A 22136-nucleotide genomic window follows, 5' to 3' on the forward strand; every position below is an offset into this window, starting at 1 on the left:
TTAAAGGCCATTTTACAATTCTGATAACAAAAAGGGCAGTAATAGATTATCCTCTCTAGCTTGATCTATATACTAGTTAGAAAAGTAGGCAAACTCAACTTTTAACTCCACTGCCTTTTTTAAACTAAAAAGTTGCCTGTTTCAAATAATCTTTAAAACGCTGCAAAAAACAGAAATGTTTCCAATAACTGAAAGTTGAGGCAGTGTATATTTACATCTGTACCGATGGCTACTGCCCACTCCTAATACTCCTTTCTGGCTCCTCTTCCGCCGGTCCCTTCTGACATGCCTGCCCCTCTTGCCCTTACCGCCCATGAGTCAGTGCTGACAGACGCTGCCCTTATCCCCAATCCTTAGCACCCTCCATCTCCAAACCTTCCTCTTGGAAGCAATCACCCCTGAGACTCCTAACCCAAGATGCTTGCCAGGCTCCTTCCCCGCTGCTCACTGTCCTGACCCCTCTCAGAAGCCTGGCAGGAGCCACTCTAGGTCATAAAGAAGTAAAAGGAAGCCTCTCCTGTCACTGGGACCAACATGAGGATGGAGGTTATAAACTTTCCCCAGTTGGAGCTTAGGATCCCCTTTCTCTCCACAAACAAGGAAATGAGGGTTTAAGTTACCAGCTTAGCCCACAGTTTACTTAACTTACAAAATCACTGCACCGCAACATGCAGACTTTTGCTACACAGCGTATAATGCGTGGACCGGCATCAATTGGGAACTTACCAGAAATGCACAGGGCCTACCTCAGACCTACTCGATCAGAAAAAGCCTTTTGGCAAGATGCCCAGATATTTCATATGTACAGTGCATTAAAGTCTGACTTTAAAAATCCTTTACAATCATTTCCATAGGAAAATGCATTATGTGTCCTAAAAAATTAACTACTCATGAGATGAGGCTCATCTACACATAATTCTTTTTTATGAGTCCCTTTAAAAATAAAAGTGTTTTCAATTAAACTGCAGTTGTGTGGAAAGTTTTTAAGTTATATTAATTCCACATGTTATCTTTAAAACTTTATTCCTACATTAATTTTGGCTTTGTTAAGTATTTTACTTTTATCCTGTTTTCCTCATTCATTCCTCTTTATATTATGCTGTCCTCTGTTATCACATGTGAGATATAAACTGACAAATAACTTCTACTTATTTTGTAACAGGGACATGACAAAGCATAAGCCATCTAGCATCAACCTCAAAGATACCCAGGACCACTTCTGGAAAGAAGTCCCTTAAGATGCTCCAGCAATGTACCTAAATTCCTAAGTGTCCATGCCGGGCCTTAACTGGTACTCACAGCAGTCGAGTTGCTTGAATGACTTGTCTCCTGTTTGTTTAACTCCCGAAGTCCATCCCCTTGCTCTCCCCCTGGCCCAATAATGTTATTCAGATGTGCCTTGATAGCTGAATTCTGCAGTGTCAGCTCAGCGATGCGTGCCATCATGTCCTTTCTTTGTATTGATGCCTCCTTTGTTCTAAGCTGTTGCCCATCCCCCAACACCAGCGGCTCTTCTGAGAATGCGGGGTTCCTGGGCAGCTGAGTGTTTGAGAGGGAACTGCGCAGGGGCTGTGAGAGGTTAACCAGAGGAGCCTGGGTTTTGGTCTCCAAATCTTCTCCCATGTGAGAGACCCTCCACCTCTGAGTGAAGAGATGACTTTCTTCACTTGAATTCTGAATGTCTGTGTTAGTTGGTAAGGTCTTCTTCTCCCAATTTTGGTCCTTCTCAATTACTTCCACAGTTGGAGGAATTCGTGGAGCGGGACGAGTTTGAACAGTCCTCCTCAGTACTGTAGATAAAATTTAAAAATAACAAACAAACATGCATATTTAGCCATAAATTGGCACTATAATCATCTCATTAGATAACACAGGTGGCAAGCACAAGGCCCATGGGCTAAATCTGGCCCTCCACCTTGTTTCTACCCGGCACCAGCGCCAAGCTCTCACTTAACTGTTAAGGAGTAGTTACATTTATACAGTCCTAAAGTTACATTTGGCCCTTTGAAGGCAACCACAAGGCTGATGTGGCCCCCACTGAAAATTTGACACCCTTGCATTAGTACATCACAGTAGAGAAGTATTTCAACAGAAGGATTTGGCTTCTAAAGGTCTAAATCATTTTGGCAGGAAATACACCTGCAACGCTACCTCTCACAATCCAGTGCACAGACTTTGATATTCCTTAAAGCTTTATCAGTATGCTTGTGGAAAACCATCTGCCATGTTCACATTTAACACATGCATTAACTCACACCTGGGAATCTTGGGGGTGGGAACAGTACAGATAATAATGTAAACTGAGGATGGTCAGAAAAGGCATCTCTGAAGAAGTAAAAATTTTAAATAATTATATGGTGGCAGAAAGTAGAGCAAAGAACATTACAGGGAGAGAACAACATATGTGAAGCCTCAAAATAGGAAAGAGCAAAGAAAGGCGGCCAGTCTAGCTGTCGCGTAGCAACAAGGGAAAACTGGAAAAACATGAGATTGGAGAGGTATGCAGGGTCCATTTCTTGCAGCACTTTTTAAGCCATGTTTGGAATTTTCTAATTTAATCCAAGAGCAACGGGACCTGGACAAGGTTTGGCAATGACTCAATTTACATTTCTTAAATGCTGTGGATAACTGAAGGTCCAGGAATGGAAGAGACCAGTAAGCAACTGTGGTAATCTACAAGAAAGATGGTAGTAGCTTTGAGTAAGATATGTTCAGTTTAGAACATGCTGTGTGTAAGGCTCCTTATAACCCATCCGTATGTCTATCCCAGCAGAAGGATACATGAGCTGGAAACTCAAGAGGCATCCAGACTAAGATCCCAAACTGGAAGTTTCTGGCATACAGGAAGTATCGGAAGCCATCAGAATGAATGAGATTACCTGGAGAGAAAGAATAGAGTGAGGAGGAAAAAAAAACAGTTCCTAGACCTGAAGAGCTTAACATTTAGAATCAGGTAAAGGAGGAGAAGCAAGCAAAGCAGATAGAAATGAAGCAACCAAAGATATTAAAGCATATTAATTATGGAGACCACTTCCAGATAAACAGAAATCAAACTGGGATCAAAATGATTGCCTCCTGGGGCCCGCCTGGAGGTGGGAGAGGAAGAGAGCCCTGTATGTACTTTTTTTTAACCACGTGCAAATAGGAATTTGAATTAACTCTTTAAAATAAGGACTGGAATATAAGAAAATGAAAATAGCATATATATATTGCTCTTAATAGCTTATTTTTTATTGCATTTTTTCATTACCACTGATCCCTCTGTGTCCTCTCCTACTTCCACCCACCATTAAAGGAAAGTAGAAATAAATTAGTAGCTAAAGAAAATATTTATGATGGGAAATTCTAGATATGGTAGATATTCTCCAATATGGTAGCCTCTGGGCCACATGTGGCTATTCATATTCAAATTTAAATTAATTAAAATTAAATAAATTTAAAATCCAGTTCCTCAGTCACTAGCCACATTTCAGGTGCTCGGCAGCCCCAGGAGGCTGGTGGCTACCTGTGACGTGGAGCAGGTAGAGAACATTTTCATTATCACGGGAGGTCCTACTGGACAGAGTTACCTAGAACATAACAACTCTGATGAAGGGCCCTATGTATCTCCCATCTTTACCCACATGTTCAGTTTTACTGAACAGTTCTTTACATGTGAGAATTCTAAACAAAATGCTGAATATATAATAAAAATTTCATTTCAGAATATATATACAAGGATAGGTCTACCCACACACTCTAAAAGCAATGTGCCTTGTTATTTTTCATGTAAAACCCACTGAAAATGCTAACAAAATGTTGTCTACAAAAACATAATTTGCTTTAATCAACATTTAGTATATTTTCCATCAGTAAAAATATTTATAGTAATTGTTTCTTTTAAAAAATGTTAAGCTAATTTAGTATCACCAACGAAAAACAATTTACAGTATCTCAAAAGAGATCATTAGACAAGCTTTTTAAAGCTGTGTGAACACTTGAAAACTTAATTTAAGAAACAAAAATCTAACCTGAACAGAAATCAGATTTGATGTATTTCCCAAATCTAGCCAGAGTTAATAATAATCTCTAGTCTTCTAAATCTATCAAATCGAAGAATTACAGAGCTAAAGGGACAGCAAAAATAAAGGAAACCCTCTCATTTTAGAGACAGAAAAACGGAAGTCCAGGAAAGGTACAGACACTATTAGCCCCGTGCCGCGCAGCCCGTCCCTGAACAGGTGACCGGGGCTCCAGCACTCCGACACTCGGCCAGCCGTCTCCCTACCAACACGGATCTGATAGGCCCTACCTTTGCATTATAAATCCCAAAACAAATTCTATAGTAGCAAAGATTTGTCATTTTCTTTAACCCCTCATGGCCTTTTCAGGTCCTTTATTGGCAATGTACATCCAAGTAAAGAAGATCTGAAAGACTTTATATGTCTTAATGACATTAAATGATAGTCTTCTATTCATCTCTACAAGAAGATAAACACTTATCAAAAAGACAAAAATTTAGGCAAATCAGGGCAAAGTAATACTTTTCTAAAAATTTTGCATGAGAGTCTAAAGTAGTCTTTTGATTGAAGAACACTTTCAAAAATGAAATGAAAGCTATAGCTCCATAAAAATGCATATGTAGGCAAGTAAATATAATTTTCCAAACAATGAAGCAGTCCATGGAACTTCTGAAGACCACCCATGAACTCTAAGTTAAGAGTCTGTGAGCTAAGGGCCCTTTTGGCTCCCTGAGCAGCACCTTGGCAGCCAGCAAGAACAAACACCTTAGGAAAGAGGGCAAAAAGGGAGCCAAGAACACCCTGGCCAGGGGGCTCAATTGGAGGGTTGACCCGTATACCAAAAGGGTTGTGAGTTCAGGGCACATGCCTAAGTTGGGGGTTTGATTCCTGGTCAGAGCACATACAGGAGGCAATCGGTCAATGTTTTTCTCTCTCTCTCACTCTCCCCACGCCCACCTCTCAAATTATAAACATATCCTCAGATGAGGATCTAAAAACAAATGGGGAAGCCTAGAAGAAGGTGGTTGATCCTAGAAAGATTGGTAGATCAGTTTGATGTGAAAGCATCAGCTATGTTCAATATAAGAAATACTGGAAAATACTAGTCACGAGAATTCAAGGAACCAAAATCACATCTGATGTTCTCAAGAGTTCTGTTTTTGAATTAAACCTTGCTGATCTGAAGGATGATAAAACTGCATTTAGAAAATCCAAGCTAAGGCAAAAACTACCTGACTAATTTCCATGGCATGAATCTTACCTTTGAAAAATGTGCTCCATGGTCATAAAATGGCAGACCGTGACCGAAGCTCATGTTGATATCAAGACTACCAATGGTTATTTGGTTAACCTATTCTGTGTTGGTTTTACTAAAAAATGCAACAGTCAGATTCATAAGACCTCATGTGGAGAGCCAAGCAGGATAATGCGTGCCAAGGGAGTTGGAAGCAGGCCTCGGGTTCAGCACAGCTGCCCTAGGCCACAGACTACTGCCCGATAGATTGTTGTAAGGAAAGAATGACTTGGCTGATGCTGTATCACTGTACCAAGAAGAAGCAGCAGATGTTCTTGAAAAATAAAATGTACCCGGCCTTGTGGTTTTTCTTTCTCACGCTCTGCTTCAAAGCTTACTCAATACATAAAGCCTGACTTCACCAATAAACAGTTCCCTCCTCTGTACCCCAGAAAAGGGACTCCACCTGACCCGCTTTGACTCTGTCTCTTTATTTCTTAATCCCCCATCGCCTTCCCTCAGGACCTGACCAATCCAGCTGCACCGGGCGGCAACTCTTATGCTCAGCATCAACAGGTCTGCCAAATCCAGACAGAAGATGGATAGAAATCAATTCCCTGAGAGGTGCAAATGACGTGAAAGAAGTGGTCAAAAACTAGTTCCAGACAGCACTGGAAAGACACAGAAAGGCTTGCCAATCTATTTATCTGCTTTATGATGTGTTTCTTAGAAAAGTGAAAATGCTGAAGAAGCCCAGGTTTGAATCAGAGAACTCATGGAGCTTCATGGTGAAGGCAGCAGTTCTGCAAAAGCTCCTGAGGATAAGACAGGTGCCAGAGTTGAATGAGCTGATGGATATGAGTCCCCAGTCCAAGAATCTGTTTTAAATTCAGACTTTTAATGATGACAAATAAAACAATCACATTTGTGATTTAAAACTAAGAATCTGTGAGCTAGGTATTAACAATAATTTTTTGTAATTTTATTTAAAACTCTATATATGTGCTAGAACAAAAGTAACCCTAAAGCAATTTTTTCTAAAGCAATTTTTAATTGTCCATAGACTTTCATTACAAATTTCCCTCAACTGACTGAGCTAGAAAGTTTTGATGAAAAAGAGGTTAATAACCAGATCTGGCAAAATCTTTAAGGCCACAGTTCTCACCTTTCCTTGATTAAACTTTCATTACTCTTTTGAGAACAATCTCTTCTCGTTTCTTACTCCTTCCTATGCTCCTGGAGCACAGGGACAAATGGGATTCCCCCTACTCCATGATTTAATGCTAAGAGCTTTAGTCCCTTAATTTGAGCATAATATTTATAATTTCTTTTTTTCCTAATGGAACAGATATATAATGAAATTCAGCGTCAGTTCACCATAGGTACAGCATACATAACGTAAACCATCAATCCTCCTTCAACTTAAAGGATACATGTGGTAATCAATATCTTTTTACAATCTGCTTATCGGGTAATAATGAACACAATAGATTAAGTATATGAAGCATAAAAGAACAACTATGATACAACTTTAGAAGAAGCCTGCTTACCATCCTGCAGAGGCGAGAACTCCGAGTTGCTCTTCTGCCTGGGCGGCGTTAACAACACAGCCGGCTCAAACTCGTGTGCCGGAAAACTTTTGGCCAGATTCATACCATCTGAGGGGTCTGGCACCTGTGATAGTTTAACAGGCAAGTCTTCCTGTGGGAAATCAAGCACTTCTTCCCCTCTGAACATCAATGGCATGGCGACATTAGCATTTACAACTGAACCCTCTAAAGAAGATGAGAGGTTATTAGTATGAAACGGAACTAGGGGCACATTTCAGGTATATATATTTAAATGCATTTTCATAAAAGGCAAAATCAGGTGGCCCCTAGAGCCTTCACTTTTAGGCCCCATCTCCCTTCAGCAGTAACTCACAGGCAGGGCTCCTGTGGGGCCAGCGCTGGGAAGAGGCGGCCGGTTTTGAGAAAGCGCTGCAGGCCTCTCACCCTTGAAGACCTCCCCTAGCCATGCAGTTTACCTCATGCAAATCACATTGTTGTCAGCCACTTCTTGAAATCCCCCCCTAGAAAACACTCTTAAAAAACACTTTCTGCGGAGATATTCTCATCAAAGTACTACTTACAAGTGAAAAACATGAAAAAGCCGAAATGTCCTACTCAACTTACCACACAAGATGGCACAGGAGGTGAAAAAAGGCTTTCAAAACATCATCCAAAATAAACAAAAGTTATGAATTTTTAAAGCTCAGTGTTTTGTTTATTCAAAGACCATTTGTCTTCACCTAAGCCTGGGGCACTATGATTAAAAGTATTTGCATTAAGTACTTCCCACTGGTCTAGGACGCTAGTTCTGCTACTTTTGTTTGTGTGACTGCTAAGTTACCAACTCTTGCTAAACCGTAGTTTTCTCATCTAAAAAATGGGGGTAACAATAACATCTACCTCATAAGACTGTTATGACGACTCAATTAGATAATACATGTGAAGCACTTTAAAAGTATCTGGCATAGAGTAAGTATCCAATAAATATTAGTGGCAATTGTAATAGTGACAATGCTGTATACACATGGATAGCGGATAACCCCATATAAGTTTACCATTTTATTTGTTTACTCTGTAAGTATTTTATTTCCAATTGGGGATAATCAGACCTACTCACCTGGATTATCCATAATTCTACCTGTGGCTCTTCTTTCTGTTACCAGACTTTCCTTGTTGTTATTTATCACAGGACAGCTCTTCATGGCATGTGTGAGTGATATGAGTTGCTCATCTGTTGTGACCATGTACTGCTGAAGTCTCACCTAGAGAAAAAGGAATGACATAACATTATTGCCATATCAGACATCAAATCATCATCTGGACTTGTATAACTATATAATTATTTTAAATACTCTAAGAATTTCTGACTTTTCTTCAAATACTAAAACAATACATTCATATAAATACATAATTATAAATATATTAAAAGTCCTATGATAAAGGAATTGTTAAATAATTAATAGAATATTCATTAATAAATGCACTGCTATAACAAAAAGAATTAACCTTTTTATAGGGCTCTTGACTTACAAAACCTTTTATATAGATGATACTGACAGCCTCTCAAGCTACTCCAAGAAACAGTTGTATCAGATGGGGGGGAACTCAACAGAATATTACAGAGGCATTTAAAATGATAAACATAAACTATAAACATTTATGGCCATGTATATAAAATAATGTTAAGAGAAAAAAATATATATATATATATCTAAGATGTACAAACATTTGATAAAAGTCAAATGTTATCAGAATTCAGAAACATTATCAGGACTACTGAATGAAGTACACTAAACATTATTGTATCAGTCTAAATTTTCCCCAAATTCCTCACTCATCTACCCAATGATATATATGTCTATATCTCCATCTAGAGAGAGGCTTCTCAAACTTAAAATGTACAAAGCCAAACTCCTCCTGAACATCTCTGCCTCATCAATCACAGCACCACCCTTCTGACCGCCCAGTCCAAAACTTTGGAATCGCCCTGTACTCTTGTCCTCTTACATCCTCTCCTCTACCCCATATCTAAGCCATCAGCAAATCCTACTGGTGGCCTTCAAAATATATTCAGAATTTGGTCACTTTTCACAACCTCTCTCTCTTTTAACCTAGACCAGACCGTCAAGTCTCACCTGCATGTTCCCAGTAACTCCTGTCTGTAACACACTGCTTCTGTGAGCAGCCTCCTATAGTCTAGTCCCACACTGTTCTCAACTAGACTGATCCACCTGGGGCAACAGCATGACCTCACAGGGGCACCACAGGACATTTTACATTTTCAAGAGGAACACAGATGTTCAATATCTGTCAGGTAGCTTGAGGCAGTTTACAGATTCTACGTTAGATCAAGATATATTCCTTTTGATGATGTCGTATCTTCACAATGCTGGGTTTTAGTAGTTGTGCTAAAAAGCAGTACTGCATAAAATAATTGTGGAATGGAAATAAGAGTGATGGTGTCCAATATGATTCCAAGCTTTCAGAAGCTCTGCAGTGCCCAACACGTACACATATTCCATTAGTAAATAACTGTGGTTACTTAATTATGAATAAAAAAGTACAATTTTTCCTATCCATTTATGTCTTAAGTATAAGACATAAGCATAAGTTAGATATGAATGCTTATCGTTTGAACCCAACTAAAATAAATGGAACTGTTGGGTATTTCTTTTGGCCTAGGGGTGCCTTGAGACACTAAGGGCACAATAAACCAAGAAAGAGCAGAGACCTCTGATCTGGTATTAACATACTAGCCCAAACTGATCCTCTTAAAACCTACATAAGATTGCATCTTTTCTCTACTCAGAACCCTTTGGTGGTCTCCCATCTCACTCAGCATAATGCCCAAGTCCTTACCCAGCCTACAAGGCCACACGTGACCAGGCTTATCTGCTCTTGTATCCTACTACTCTCTCTTTCCCACATTCCACCCCTACCACACTGGTCTCCTTGATGTTTCTGAGTTCAACAGCCATACTCCCACCTCAAGATCTTTGCAGCTCTTCTTCCTCTGTTCAACTGCTCATCTCTCAGCTATCTGCACGCTCTTATCCTCGCGTCTTCCAGGCATTTGCTCAAATGTTACCTCCTCGGGTGAGCGTGGTCCATTCCATTTACAACTTCCCATCAGAAGCACTTCCTGTGCCTCCTACCTGCTTTATTTTTCTTTACAGTATGTATCACCATCACCACTTAACTTACAATATACTCCACTTTCTCTTCTTAAGATTTATTTAGAACATAAGCTCCACGAAGGCAAAGATTTCTTTTCTGTTCACTACTGTATTTCTTGTACCTTGGACAGTGCCAGGCCCCGAGCAGATGCTCAACAGAAGTTTGTTGGACAAATTAGTAAATTTTAAAGCTTCCCATGTTCCCAGAATTGACCATATATGTTCACTAAAACACTTCTACATGAATGTTCATAGCAGCGTTATTCACTCATAATACATAAAAAGTGGAAACAATGTAAATGTCCATCAACTAAAGGATAGATAACCAAAATATGGTACTGACATACAATAGAATTATTGGGTGATTAAAAAAATAAAATGCTGATACATGCTACAACATGGCTGAACACTGAAAACATTATGCTAAGTAAAAGAAGTCAGATACAAAAGAGCACATATTGCATGATTCTCTTTATATTAAATACCCCAATTAGGCAAATCTATAGAAACATAAAGTAGATTTGTAGTTGCCAGGGGCTGGGGGAAGGAGAGAATAGAGGGTGACTGCTAACGGGGTTTCCCTTTGGGGCAATAAAAACATTCTGGAATTAGGTAATGGTGCTGGTGCACAACTCTGTGACTATATTACAACTCACCGAATTGTACACTTTAAAGAGTGAATTAAATGGTGTGCGAACTATAATCAATTTTCTTAAATCACATAATTTATATCTACTGTCCATCTACACAGACACAACTTGTCTACTAACTATTGTTTTCATAGTCTCTTTTGGCTGATAAATAAAAGTTGTAATAACTACCATTTGAGAACAAAGAGATGAAAGAAAGTGTCTCTGTCCTCAGGCAGCTCACAGTTTTGGTGGCAGGTGCACACGTGTGTACACAATTTGGTGAATACAATGAGAGCAATATCTAGAGAGTATCAAAAGCACACAAAGGAAGAATATTTAATGTAGCAAGGAGGCAGGAAGGTTTTCTAGAAGAAATACTGTATACTTCTGTTTAAATAGGAGTAATTTGCCAGACAAGTGGTAAAGAGGACTCATCTAATAAATATGAAGTTATTATAAACAACTTTAAATGTCATATGATTGCAGAGGGTTCCTCAAATGTTATCCTCTACTGTCTTGAAATTAAAAGTAGCTAGCTATCATAACACCCATTAAACATTTTGAATCAACTACTATATTGGTAGTTATCATTTAAACGTAGATTCTGTCTTTGTCACTATTCAGTATGTTTCTTAAAAACAGTAGATTTACTCTATGTAACTCCTGTAGTCCAAGTTTCTACAATAGTATTTCCAATATAATCAGTGGCCAACAAAAACTACTGTGGATGATAAATTAAGAAGTATAAGTAACCCTGTCAGCACAACTAAACCAAAGGCAAATAGAAGGAATCTCATACATTCTTAAAGATATTTTATACTGTACTACTGAACAGACAGAAGTTTGGGATTTTATGGGAGTACCTGGGTAGCAGTATTTTCTTCTCTAAGATGCAGAATTTCGGCTGTCAGAGCATCAATGAGCTCTCGATGATCACCTAATACTTGTTCCAGTTTCTGTCTTGTTTCAACTTCTTTACGCAGTTGCAGCTCACTCTACCTCCCCCCAAAAATCAAATAAACTCCCATTAATAACATCACATATTGAATACTAAAACTTTCTACTCAAAGTTGTCAAAGAAGAGAATGCTTACAAAGTATATATTATTGACAGTAATTAGAGTTTAGTATATTTATTAAAAGGTTTATATTTCATTAAAATGTGCTGCCTTATCCTCTGCCCTTCTTTAAATAGAACACAATAAACAGAATGGTATACAGAATTGAATAACTACAATTCTGTAGAAGAAAGTAGAAACAAGTACATATACACATTGCTTGAACATATGCAGACCATCTCTAGAAGGACACACAGGTGTAGGTACTTCTAGATAGTTGGCCCTAACAAATGATAGTTGGCTACAAGGAAGCAAACAGGTTAAATGGAAGTTAGGGGTAGCAATTAGATTTTTCATCATACACCCTTCTGTATCTTTGAATTTCATAGCATGTGAATATATCACCAATTTGAGAATTAAGTCTGCTAAAAATATAACCTAAGATAAATGACAACAGGTTTAAATGGTTGACCTTTGTAAAGCAAGTGATTAGCTAAAAAGTACATGCTTATAAGTCTGTAATACTTTCAGAAAGCCAAAGGTACACTCCTGGAGATTCCTGAATTGAGGGTGGAAGAATGTTAAGACTTTCATAAGTCTGACAATACAACAAATTGTTCACTAAAAAGCAATTTTATGAAGAGAGCTCCAGAGAAATTGAAACTTCTGAATTAAAGAAGCAACATTTTTAATAAGATTTCCTCAAATAGTTTTATCATATTTTATGTTTAACAAATTTAATACATAAAAATAGTTTAAATGAATTATTTTAAAAGATGAACTACATAGCTAAGTCTAATTCCACCACACTCTGAGGACCAATGATTGTTATTCACAAATGAATTAAAGAAACAACTGCTTGCCTCATGAACTATTTCACAACAATAAAACGTCTCCTACTAAGATGCCGAAGCAAAGCCCAAATTACCCGTCACAGAGACGACACGAAGAACTATCTACAGATAACGGGCGTGCTGCTCTGCAAACTGAACTCAAGTGGGAAGAGGAAGCGGAGAGCAGCACGGGACACATCTAGTAGTTCTATTTAATCTGTAACGGCTGAGCAATAATATTCAACATTAGCACAAAACTATTGATAGTGGATTTACTTTCCTAATTATATTTTACTAAAGCTCACATTAAAATTAACATCACTTCGCTGAGCATGTATCTACACACTAGATGATACACAAATCAGGATGTAGAGGGAAACTCAGAGGATACCTTTACTGCAGAAATAGAAAACCGAGGTATTTTAAACAAAGCTATTCAAACCTGACTATACTTTATTTGGAAGTTGCAACCACCTAAGTATAGAGGGAAAATCCCACACCTTTCCTCCAGTGCTCGAAAGAAGATTCTGATAGCCTCATGCTCTTACCTCTTTAAGGTACCGGACCAGGCGGCAGAGGGAGCTCACCAGCGACAGAGTGAAGCCTGTAAGACCCTGGCTGCTCTGCGGTTCCTTGACCTCACGACCTGTCGATCGCTCATACTCTTCCATTTCATATTCCACTTCATGTATCATGTGTTTGAGGACATCCAGGCTGGGATTATTGCTATTTGATAAGTCTGTGGAGGCTGTGCTAGCTGATAACATGTTTTTCTTCTGCTTAGAAAGAACACGCGACTCCGGTTTTCTTTTCACTGACAATGACAGAAATCATTCTGTTTTAAGATCAGGAAAATTACAATAGAAAACCACTAGACAAAACTTTGGCTGTTGTTTACAGTTTATAAAAGGTTTATAGAAGTTATCACCATTTTCTCACAAAAATGTATAGAGTTTAAACCAGGTTTACACTATTTATAAGGAATATACTAGAACCATCTTTCTACAGTTACATGGGATAAAAGGGGACATTTCTTAGCTACCACTCAACAAGTTCTTACTTTTAGCTAGATCCAACTGAATGAATTTAAAGGAAAAAACATTTACTAAAATATTAAATAGTTCTATGAAGTTAAATGTTTAATAATTCATCTTTGTAAATGAGAGGACTAAACCTTTATTCAATGGCTGTGTTTGCTTCCTCGAGTTGAGCACTTGTCCCACAGCATAGCTGGAGGCCACAGACGTAGTGGATTCCTCGGGCTGAAGCCTGGTGTGGATTCTCTTAACTGCATTGGTAGCATTCAGAGCAGCTAAAAGAAAGAATAGTTCCACAAGTACCTCAGGTGAAATGTTTAAAGCATTTCAATTGGCAGATCAATCAGTATCTTCATTAGGCTAAGACAGTCAAAATTCAGTTAACTCTTTTAAAAATTACTGTGTTCGAGAAATAACATAATCAAGTAAGCTATCATATCAGAGACTGTTCGGTGTGGAATGGGCCCAGCTCCCAGTGGAAAGTGAGGTCTGATACACTGGACCCACGCCCATGGACAGGTTCTCCCATAAGGAATCAGGCCTGCACTGTACCTAAGCTGCTTTGAGACTTGCTTTTGCTAAAATTCCCTCACCCTAAATTGAGGCAGAAGTGTTTACTGTAACTTCCTAAAGTCTGTGCTAAACCTCTCCAGTATGGAGTGTAACTGGTTCAACCACTTTTCCCTTTGCATTTGCAAATATCCCTCTTCTGCGACGTGATTAGCTGCACTATCTCCTTTGTTTTCTGTAAAAGGTAACCACCTAAAGTGAACCTGTGCATAGTAAATGAGGACCATCATGTAACGTGCCCAGAAAAAGCAATAAAGGCCTGTCAAGGCACAGGCTGAGGCTTTTTCTCCTCTTGAGAGAGAAGCTGCACCATCCCTTTTCCTCCACGGGACTCAGTAGTCCATGTGAATTTCTCATATCTCATCCACAATGTCCCGGACCCCACAAGCCAGGGTCCATATCACTATCCCCCTGTGAGAAATAATACAGTGGGAAAATGTACCTTTTTGTCCTTCTGATGGAGAGGCAGATGATGGAGTTTCTGGAGGGCTTGGTATTTGAGACTGTGTTGCTATTTTATGTTGAATATCAGCCCACAGTTTATTAATTAACTCAGAATTATCTTCTTTTAGTTGGTGAAGAAACCTATAAATTATGAGGCAACAGCTATATTAGAATTAATAAGTGCTACCATTTAGACTGTTCAACTGTTTACATATTGGATTTGAAGAAACTTTTTATAACTCATAATCAAAGAAAAAACTCTGTTTTGCTTTAACTTTTAAGACAGAAGGCTAAAATGCCAGTCTTCTTGGCGTTAGGAGGAAACATTCCATCTCTCTCCCAGTTCCCAGTCTATGTGGGCTCCCAAAGCAGGGACATTTTGCACTTTCTGAAGTGGTATAAGTTCCCTCCTCCTCTCTTTCTCTAGAGAAAGCACATGGCTTGGTTCCTTTTGGTTTTTCTCTCCTACTAAGAAGCCTGTTCTCAGGTGAGAGGAGAGTTAAGAAGCTAGAAAAATTTCCAGGCAAGTGGAATAAGGAAACAGACAAGACAATGAAACAAGGCCAAACAATTTGAACAACTTACAGCCAGCTGGTGAATCCCAAGACCTTATCTCTTCCAAACAAGGGCACTTGAGAGCAAATGGTTTATAATTCCCCCCTAACTAGAGAATACATAGCTTAAATTTCCCTGGCCTGGGAAATACAAAACAGAGACCCAGTTAATGCCATTTGTGCCAGCTAAACTCAAGGACACAGTAAGTCAGGGGAACAAATAACCAAAAAGCCCATTAAACGCCAGACAGACCCAAGATTAAAGTAAAACAGACCAGAGAATAGTCACATCCCAGTACACTCATTGTAATGCATGAACATATGAAAAATGCACCTGGAAAGCTCCTGAATATTCACCTGAAACACCCCCCTAAGATTCTCACCCACAGGAAAAAAAAAGATAAAAAACCCTCAGGACAAAGACTCAGGGTGGGCACACCCATGCCCCTTCCCTGGCATGAACTTTTTGCATCCTCCTAGACCCTAAGGGTCTCCATGAGACTTGCAACCAGGGAACCAACAGGCAGCGGCAGTTTGATCTCTGATCCTGTCTCCAAGGTCCCCTTTTCTCTGACTTCCCAGTGAGCTAACGGCAGCCCAGCCTCAGCTCCCTCCTTTCTTGTACTATTTCTAGGAAGCCAAAGCAGAGCACTGCCAAGGCTCTACCCATTAACTCTCCTGTTGCCTCTTCTACCCTAAGTTGTTCCACTGTACCAGCCTTAATCAACACACTCTCAAAATCATCTGGACTCATGCTGTGAAATCTTTCCTACACCAAGTCAAGAACCCACACACTATAGGCTGGCCTGAGTGCAGGCCTGAGGCAGACCTACTCCAGACAGTCCCTGTCTGGTAACACTCAGGACACTGTCTCTGCCCATCATTACTGAAGCGAAGTGACTGAAGCAGACTCTGCCCTGTGTGTTGAGGAGCAGAGACAGGGAGTGGGAAGAAGAGCTGTAGTGTAGAAAAATATAGAGTGAAGCTTTTTGCTGTAAATATCTTCATCATCGATAAAACTGGTGTTTTAACCTCCAGTTGTCTATTTCTCAATTAGACTATGACTTAACAGAGCTAGGAGGCCAAAAAGCAGAAACAACCAAGCATCCACCAGGTGATGAATGTGATATATTTCCACACAATGAAATATTATGGAGCCATAAAAATGAATGAAGCACTGATATAGCTACAACCTAAAACATGGATGAATCTTGAAAACATACCAGACACGAAAGACCACATATTGCATGATTCTATATCTACGAAATGTCCAGAATAGGCAAATCCACAGACACAGAAAATAGATTAAACTAATAGATTAGATAGAGCTCAAGAGTTTTGGAGGAAATTAGGGTTTGGCTGTTAAAGAATGTAGGGTATCTTTTAGAGGTAATGCAAATATTTTAAAATTCAGTGTAGACTGCAAAATTCTGTGAATATACTCAAAATCATCAAATATCACACTTTAAATGGGTGAACTATATGATATGTGCACTATAAATAAATAAAGCCATTACCAAAAAAACAAACAAACCAACCAGGACAAGCAAAATCTCCTTTAGTGGCACCACAAACCTCATCCAAATGAAGTTGCTATCAAGCAACCTCCAGGCAGCACAATGAACATTAGTTGCTATAAAGTCTTATATTAAACAAAAACTCCGCAATGTAGTCTAGTCACAGGGAGACTCCTCTGTAAGACAGTGCTAGGTCTAAGTCTAAATAAACTTCAGGACAAATACTAAGACAAGTGTTGGAATAAAATTCCTGTACAAATTGGGAAAATCCAAACTAGTATGAATTCACATTTCTGTCTCTAATGTTTAAGAGTCTGGTTACATTAAATAATAACAAAAAGAAAAAATACAATACCATCTATGGTAGACTTAAGAATAATCCCCCACACCCAACTGGTATGGCCCAGTGGATTGAGTGCCAGCCTGCAAACCAAAGCATTGCTGGTTAGATTCTTGGTTGCAGGCCACATCTCCATTTGGGGGTGTGCAAGAGGCAACAGATTGATGTCTACCTCGCACATCGATGTTTCTCTCCCTCTCTTCCTCCCTCCCTCCCCCTCTCTCTAAAAATAAGTAAAATCTTTCTTTTTTTAAAAAAAGGAAGACGAATCCCCCAAAGTTACGTACAACCTAATCCCTGGAACCTGTGTTACCCTATCTGACCAAAAAGGGATTTTGCAGTTGTATACATCCATAAAAAGGCAATATAACAATGGCAATGTATCTATAAACCTAAATAAAATGGATATGTTCCTAAAAAAAGATAATTTACCAAAACAGACTTGAATAGAAATAGAAAATTTAAACTGAAAGATTTCAGCTAATGAAAATTCACCCACACCTGTTTGTCCCCCAAAAAGCAGAACAAAACTATAACACAAAACTTTAAAAGAAATAAAATATATTTAAACAAGTATTTGGATATATCTCCAAAATCTTGAATCAGAAAATCAAACACTAAAACAAAAACAATGGGTTAAAACCAGAAAGAAATAAAACAAGAATTGATTAAACTCAGGAAGTAAATCCAAGAAAAAGAAAAACTACCTGAAAAATAAATAACAAAGTATAATATGTCCAATGGAGAAATGTTAAATAAATATTTAATAATAAACACTGATGAATTATAGGATAACAACAAAAAGATTAAAAATAAGATTAAGAAAAATAAAAATGGCTACAGAGAAAGTACTTGAAAGACAGAAAAGATAAAAAAGAAAAAGAAAAAAGGACTCACTGAAAAAAAAGAAACCAGCTATATAGAATTTAAAACTATAAACCAAAACTTTAAAAAAAATCCATATATGAAAGAGTTAACTGGCTTGAATTGACCTGGAAAGGTAAACTCTATGGCATAACTTAGCAATATTTAAATCTGAGATAAAGGAAATAAAATTTAAATTTAAATATAAATATAAAGGAAATAAAATTATAAATATAAATGCTAAAGTTAAATATCAAGTCACTAGACAAAAGTGTCCAATTATTTAAAAGGACATGTAATCTTGACCAGTGTGGCTCAGTTGGTTGGGCATCATCCCACAAAGCTAATGGTCACCAGTTCAATTCCTGGTCAGGGCACATGCCTGGGTTGCAGGTTCAGTCCCCAGGAGGAATGTGCCAGAGGCAACCAGTTGATGTTCCTCCTCTTGCATCAATGTTTCTCTCACTCTCTTTCTCCCTCCCTCACCTCTCTATAAAGTATTTAAAATCTTTTTAAAGTAATAAAATAAAACAAAAAGGCAAGAAAATTATCCTAGAATCAGACTTCTCAAAGGCAACATTCAAAGCAAATGATGAGTAAAGTAGCATTTTCAAGAAAGTTAAGGAGGGAAAAAATATGAACCAAAGAATTTATATCCATCTAAGTTGTCCATCAAGTATCAAAGCCACAGAAAAACTCTGAAACGTACAAGAAATCAGGGAATACAATATTCAAAATCCCTATAAACTTTATCTGAGAGATCCAACAAAGAGTTAATTAGGGAAATGTCATAAAAAAACTGAGATGCACATTCACTATATTTACTTGTAGCTCTAAGATTAAAACAAAAACGGGATACAGAAGACATTAACAACATAATGAAGTGGATCTTGTGGATATACGTTTAGAACCTTGTACCTTGCTAATAGAGAATACATCTTCTCAGGAATACACATGGAACATTCACAAAAATTTGATCATACATTACGTCACAAAGAAAACATCATTAAGTTCTACAAGTAAAAATATTACAAACCATACTCTGAATGTAATGTAATCAAACTAAGAATAATAAAACAAAACAACAAAGAGGTTTTTCCATCTGGAAACATTTTTTTAAACCTATTAAACAACTGTTAGGAAAAAGAGAAAAACATAAACTAAAATTACTTAATTTCTAAAAAAACAAAACACTATATATTGAAATATACAGTACACATTAAAAGCAGTGTTTACAGAAAAATTTAGAATCTTAAAAATGTCAGTTAAGAATAAACAAATAAAAATAAATTCCCAACTCAAAATACTAGAAAAAAAAAAGGAAACAAAGAAAGGACAATAAAGAAAATGAACACAAAAACAAAAACTGATGATAAAGAAATCAGAAAATGGTAGCTCTGATTAATAAGTGAAAATCCTTGTTCTTTGGAAATTTAACAAAGTAGACAAACCACTAACCAATTTTAATAGGGGGAAGGGGGACCAGAAGAAATGATGAGGGAGAAATAAGCACTGAAACAGAAAACATTTTTTAGCAGTATACAGATTATTCACACACCTCTGTGTCAATATACTGATAAACCTAAATAAAATCAGTAAGATCTTAAAAAATCATAATTCACCAAAATTGGCTAAGCTACAAATACAAGGTTTAAATAATCCCATTTCCATAGAAGAAATAAAGTTAGTAAGGCATTTCCCCACCATAAAAGCACAAGGATCGAATAGTTCACAGGGGAATTCTACCAAATCTTCAAAGAACAGATAATCCCAATGCTACATAAACTGTTCCAGTACTTAAAAATTAGAGCCTTACATTCTTCTTATGAAATCAAGTATATCAATGTTACTTCAACCTGATATTCTAAAATTTAAAAATTGTAGACAATATCACTTATTAATATTAATGCAAAATGCTAAGTAAAATATTAATAAACAATATCAACACCACAATAATTAAAAGTAATATACCAGGGCCAAGTGTAATTTATTTCAGGAAAGCAAGGATAGTTCAACATTAGGAAATCCATAATATAATTATCATAGTAATAGATCTAAGCAGGAAAATTACATGATGATCTCTGTAAATGTTGAAAAAGTCTTGGAAAAATTCAGTTCTCATTCTTGTCAAAAAATTTCAAGAAAACAGTAATTGATAGATATTTCCTTAGAACTGTTTTTTAAAAAATAACCCTCAGTATTAAAGTCAGCATCTTACTTAAAAGAAAACAATAGTGTCATTTTCACAAATCAGAACCAACAAAAGAATACCCACTATCTCTTCTGTCACTTAACATTGTCCTGTAGCTACTGCAACATACAAAAGAAAGTCAACCAGAGGCATAAGACTTAGGGACCAAGTAAAACTACGTCATCTGCAGATATTATAATACAATACCTAAACAACAAAGAAAAAAACCCCTGAAAATCATTGCTAACCTAACTCAATCAAGAGTCAATAAGGTAGCAGGATACCAAAATAATACACTGAAATCAACAGTGTAATCTAAATAAATATAAACAATAACTAGTTAGAGGGTATAATGGAAGAGAAAACCCCATTTAAGGGTAACCAAAAATATATGATACATAGGAATAAATGTAACAAGAAATGAGCAAAACCTGTATGAGAAAAACTTCATTAAAATACTCTTCAAAAACAAAAAACTAACAAGTGGAAAAACATTCTTTGTGCTAGAACAGTAAAACAACATAATAAAGATATCTGTGCTCTCTAGTTAATTTACTAATATGACAAAAATACCAGTAACCTTTTATTAGCTTCATAAGTTGATACCAAAGTTCATACAAAAAAGTAAACATGTTAGAATCATTAAGCAGCTTCCAGTCAAGATGGAGATATAAGTAAACACACTTTGCCTCCTCATGCAACCACAAGAAAAATCACAAATAACCTCAAAACAAAAAACACCAAATCTGGCAGAAACCAAACTGTATGGAAGTCTGACAACCAAGGATTTAAAAACAAATTCATCCAGACAGGAAGGAGGTGCAGAGACAGGGAGTTGAGGCGGAGAGGACAGGTGTGGCACAGAGCATGGCAGTGGCCGCGGAAAGGCGGTCCCACAGTCACCTGCAGTGGATAAAAATTCAGAGGGATACCTTGGAGCAAGTGAGGAAAGAACGCACAGCCCAGGTTTCAGCTCAGGAAGATGGAGACTCGCAATTTATGGCTGTAAAAACCCGTGGGGGTTAGGGTAGCATAAGAAATTGCTGTGTTTCTCAGGAGAGACTGTTTAAAGGGCCTGCATGGGGCTTTGAACATATGCAAATCCACCCACCCTGGGAATTGCCAGCAGAGCAACAGCCAGAAGGACAACAGTCATATATGGAAGTGGGTGAAATGACTGGAAATGGTACCAGGCAAATATCCAGAAGCCAGGTAGTGGCACTGTCCCCTCTCTGACACCTCCCCCTCATAGAGCCACAAAGTAATGAAATGTGTTGCCCTGCTCCAGCAGTTACCTAAGGCTCCACCCCATACAATGTAATAAGTCAGGGAGTCAAAGCAGCTGTACCTAATACACAGAAACAAACACAGGGAGGCTGCCAAATTGAGGAGATGAAGAAATATGGCCCAAATGAAGGAACAGAACAAAACCCCAGAAAAAGAGCTAAATGAAACAGAGATAGCCAACCTATCAGATGTGAAGTTCAAAACACTGCTGATTAGGATGCTCAGAGAACTCACTGAGTATAACAAAACCACAAGGGAAGAAAGGAAAGCTACACTAAGTGAAATAAAGAAAAATCCACAGGGAACCAACAGTGAAGGAAAGGCATCTGGGATTCAAATCAATGATTTGGAACATAAGAAATAAACATTCAACCAGAACAGAATTAAGAAACAAAAATTTTAAAATATGACAAGAGTATAAGAGAATTCTGAGACATCTCCAAATGTGCCAACATCCAAGTCACAGGGGTGCCAGAAGGAGAAGAGGAACAACAAGAAACAAAACTTATTTGAAAAAATAATGAAAGAAAACTTCCCTGATTTGATAAAGAAAATAGACATAGAAGTCCAGGAAACACAGAGAGTCCCAAACAAGTCAGACCCAAAGAGGGACACACCAAGACACATCATAATTAAAATGCCAAAAGTTAAAGTCCAAGAGGCAATCTTAAAAATTGCAAAAGAAAAGCAAAGAGTTGTCTACAAAGGAGTTACTGTAACACTATCAGCTCTCAGAAGAAATTTTGCAGCCAAGAAGGTAAGAAGTATTCAAAGTGATGAAAAGCAAAATCCTACAACCTAGATTACTCTGTCCAGCAAAGCTATCATTTAGAATGGAAGGGCAGATAA

The 22136-nt window shown here is 37.7% G+C and overlaps 1 protein-coding gene across 2 annotated transcripts in view; it reads right to left on the reverse strand.

The window, feature by feature from the left end:
* Window positions 1–22136, reverse strand: part of SPICE1 (spindle and centriole associated protein 1) — a 62756-nt gene that overhangs the window by 6864 nt on the left and 33756 nt on the right. For both annotated transcript variants that reach the window (XM_053663124.1, XM_037136889.2), the window contains exons 8-14: window positions 14533–14675; window positions 13658–13795; window positions 13032–13297; window positions 11457–11588; window positions 7903–8047; window positions 6786–7010; window positions 1300–1790 (exon numbers count right to left, since the gene is read on the reverse strand). In XM_053663124.1, the coding sequence (XP_053519099.1) occupies window positions 1300–1790; window positions 6786–7010; window positions 7903–8047; window positions 11457–11588; window positions 13032–13297; window positions 13658–13795; window positions 14533–14675 (1540 nt within the window). The remainder of the gene's footprint in view (window positions 1–1299; window positions 1791–6785; window positions 7011–7902; window positions 8048–11456; window positions 11589–13031; window positions 13298–13657; window positions 13796–14532; window positions 14676–22136) is intronic.

The sequence above is a fragment of the Artibeus jamaicensis genome, unplaced genomic scaffold, assembly GCF_021234435.1.
Source record: "Artibeus jamaicensis isolate MK-2021 breed Jamaican fruit bat unplaced genomic scaffold, CSHL_Jam_final contig_3126, whole genome shotgun sequence".
Taxonomy (NCBI): domain Eukaryota; kingdom Metazoa; phylum Chordata; class Mammalia; order Chiroptera; family Phyllostomidae; genus Artibeus; species Artibeus jamaicensis.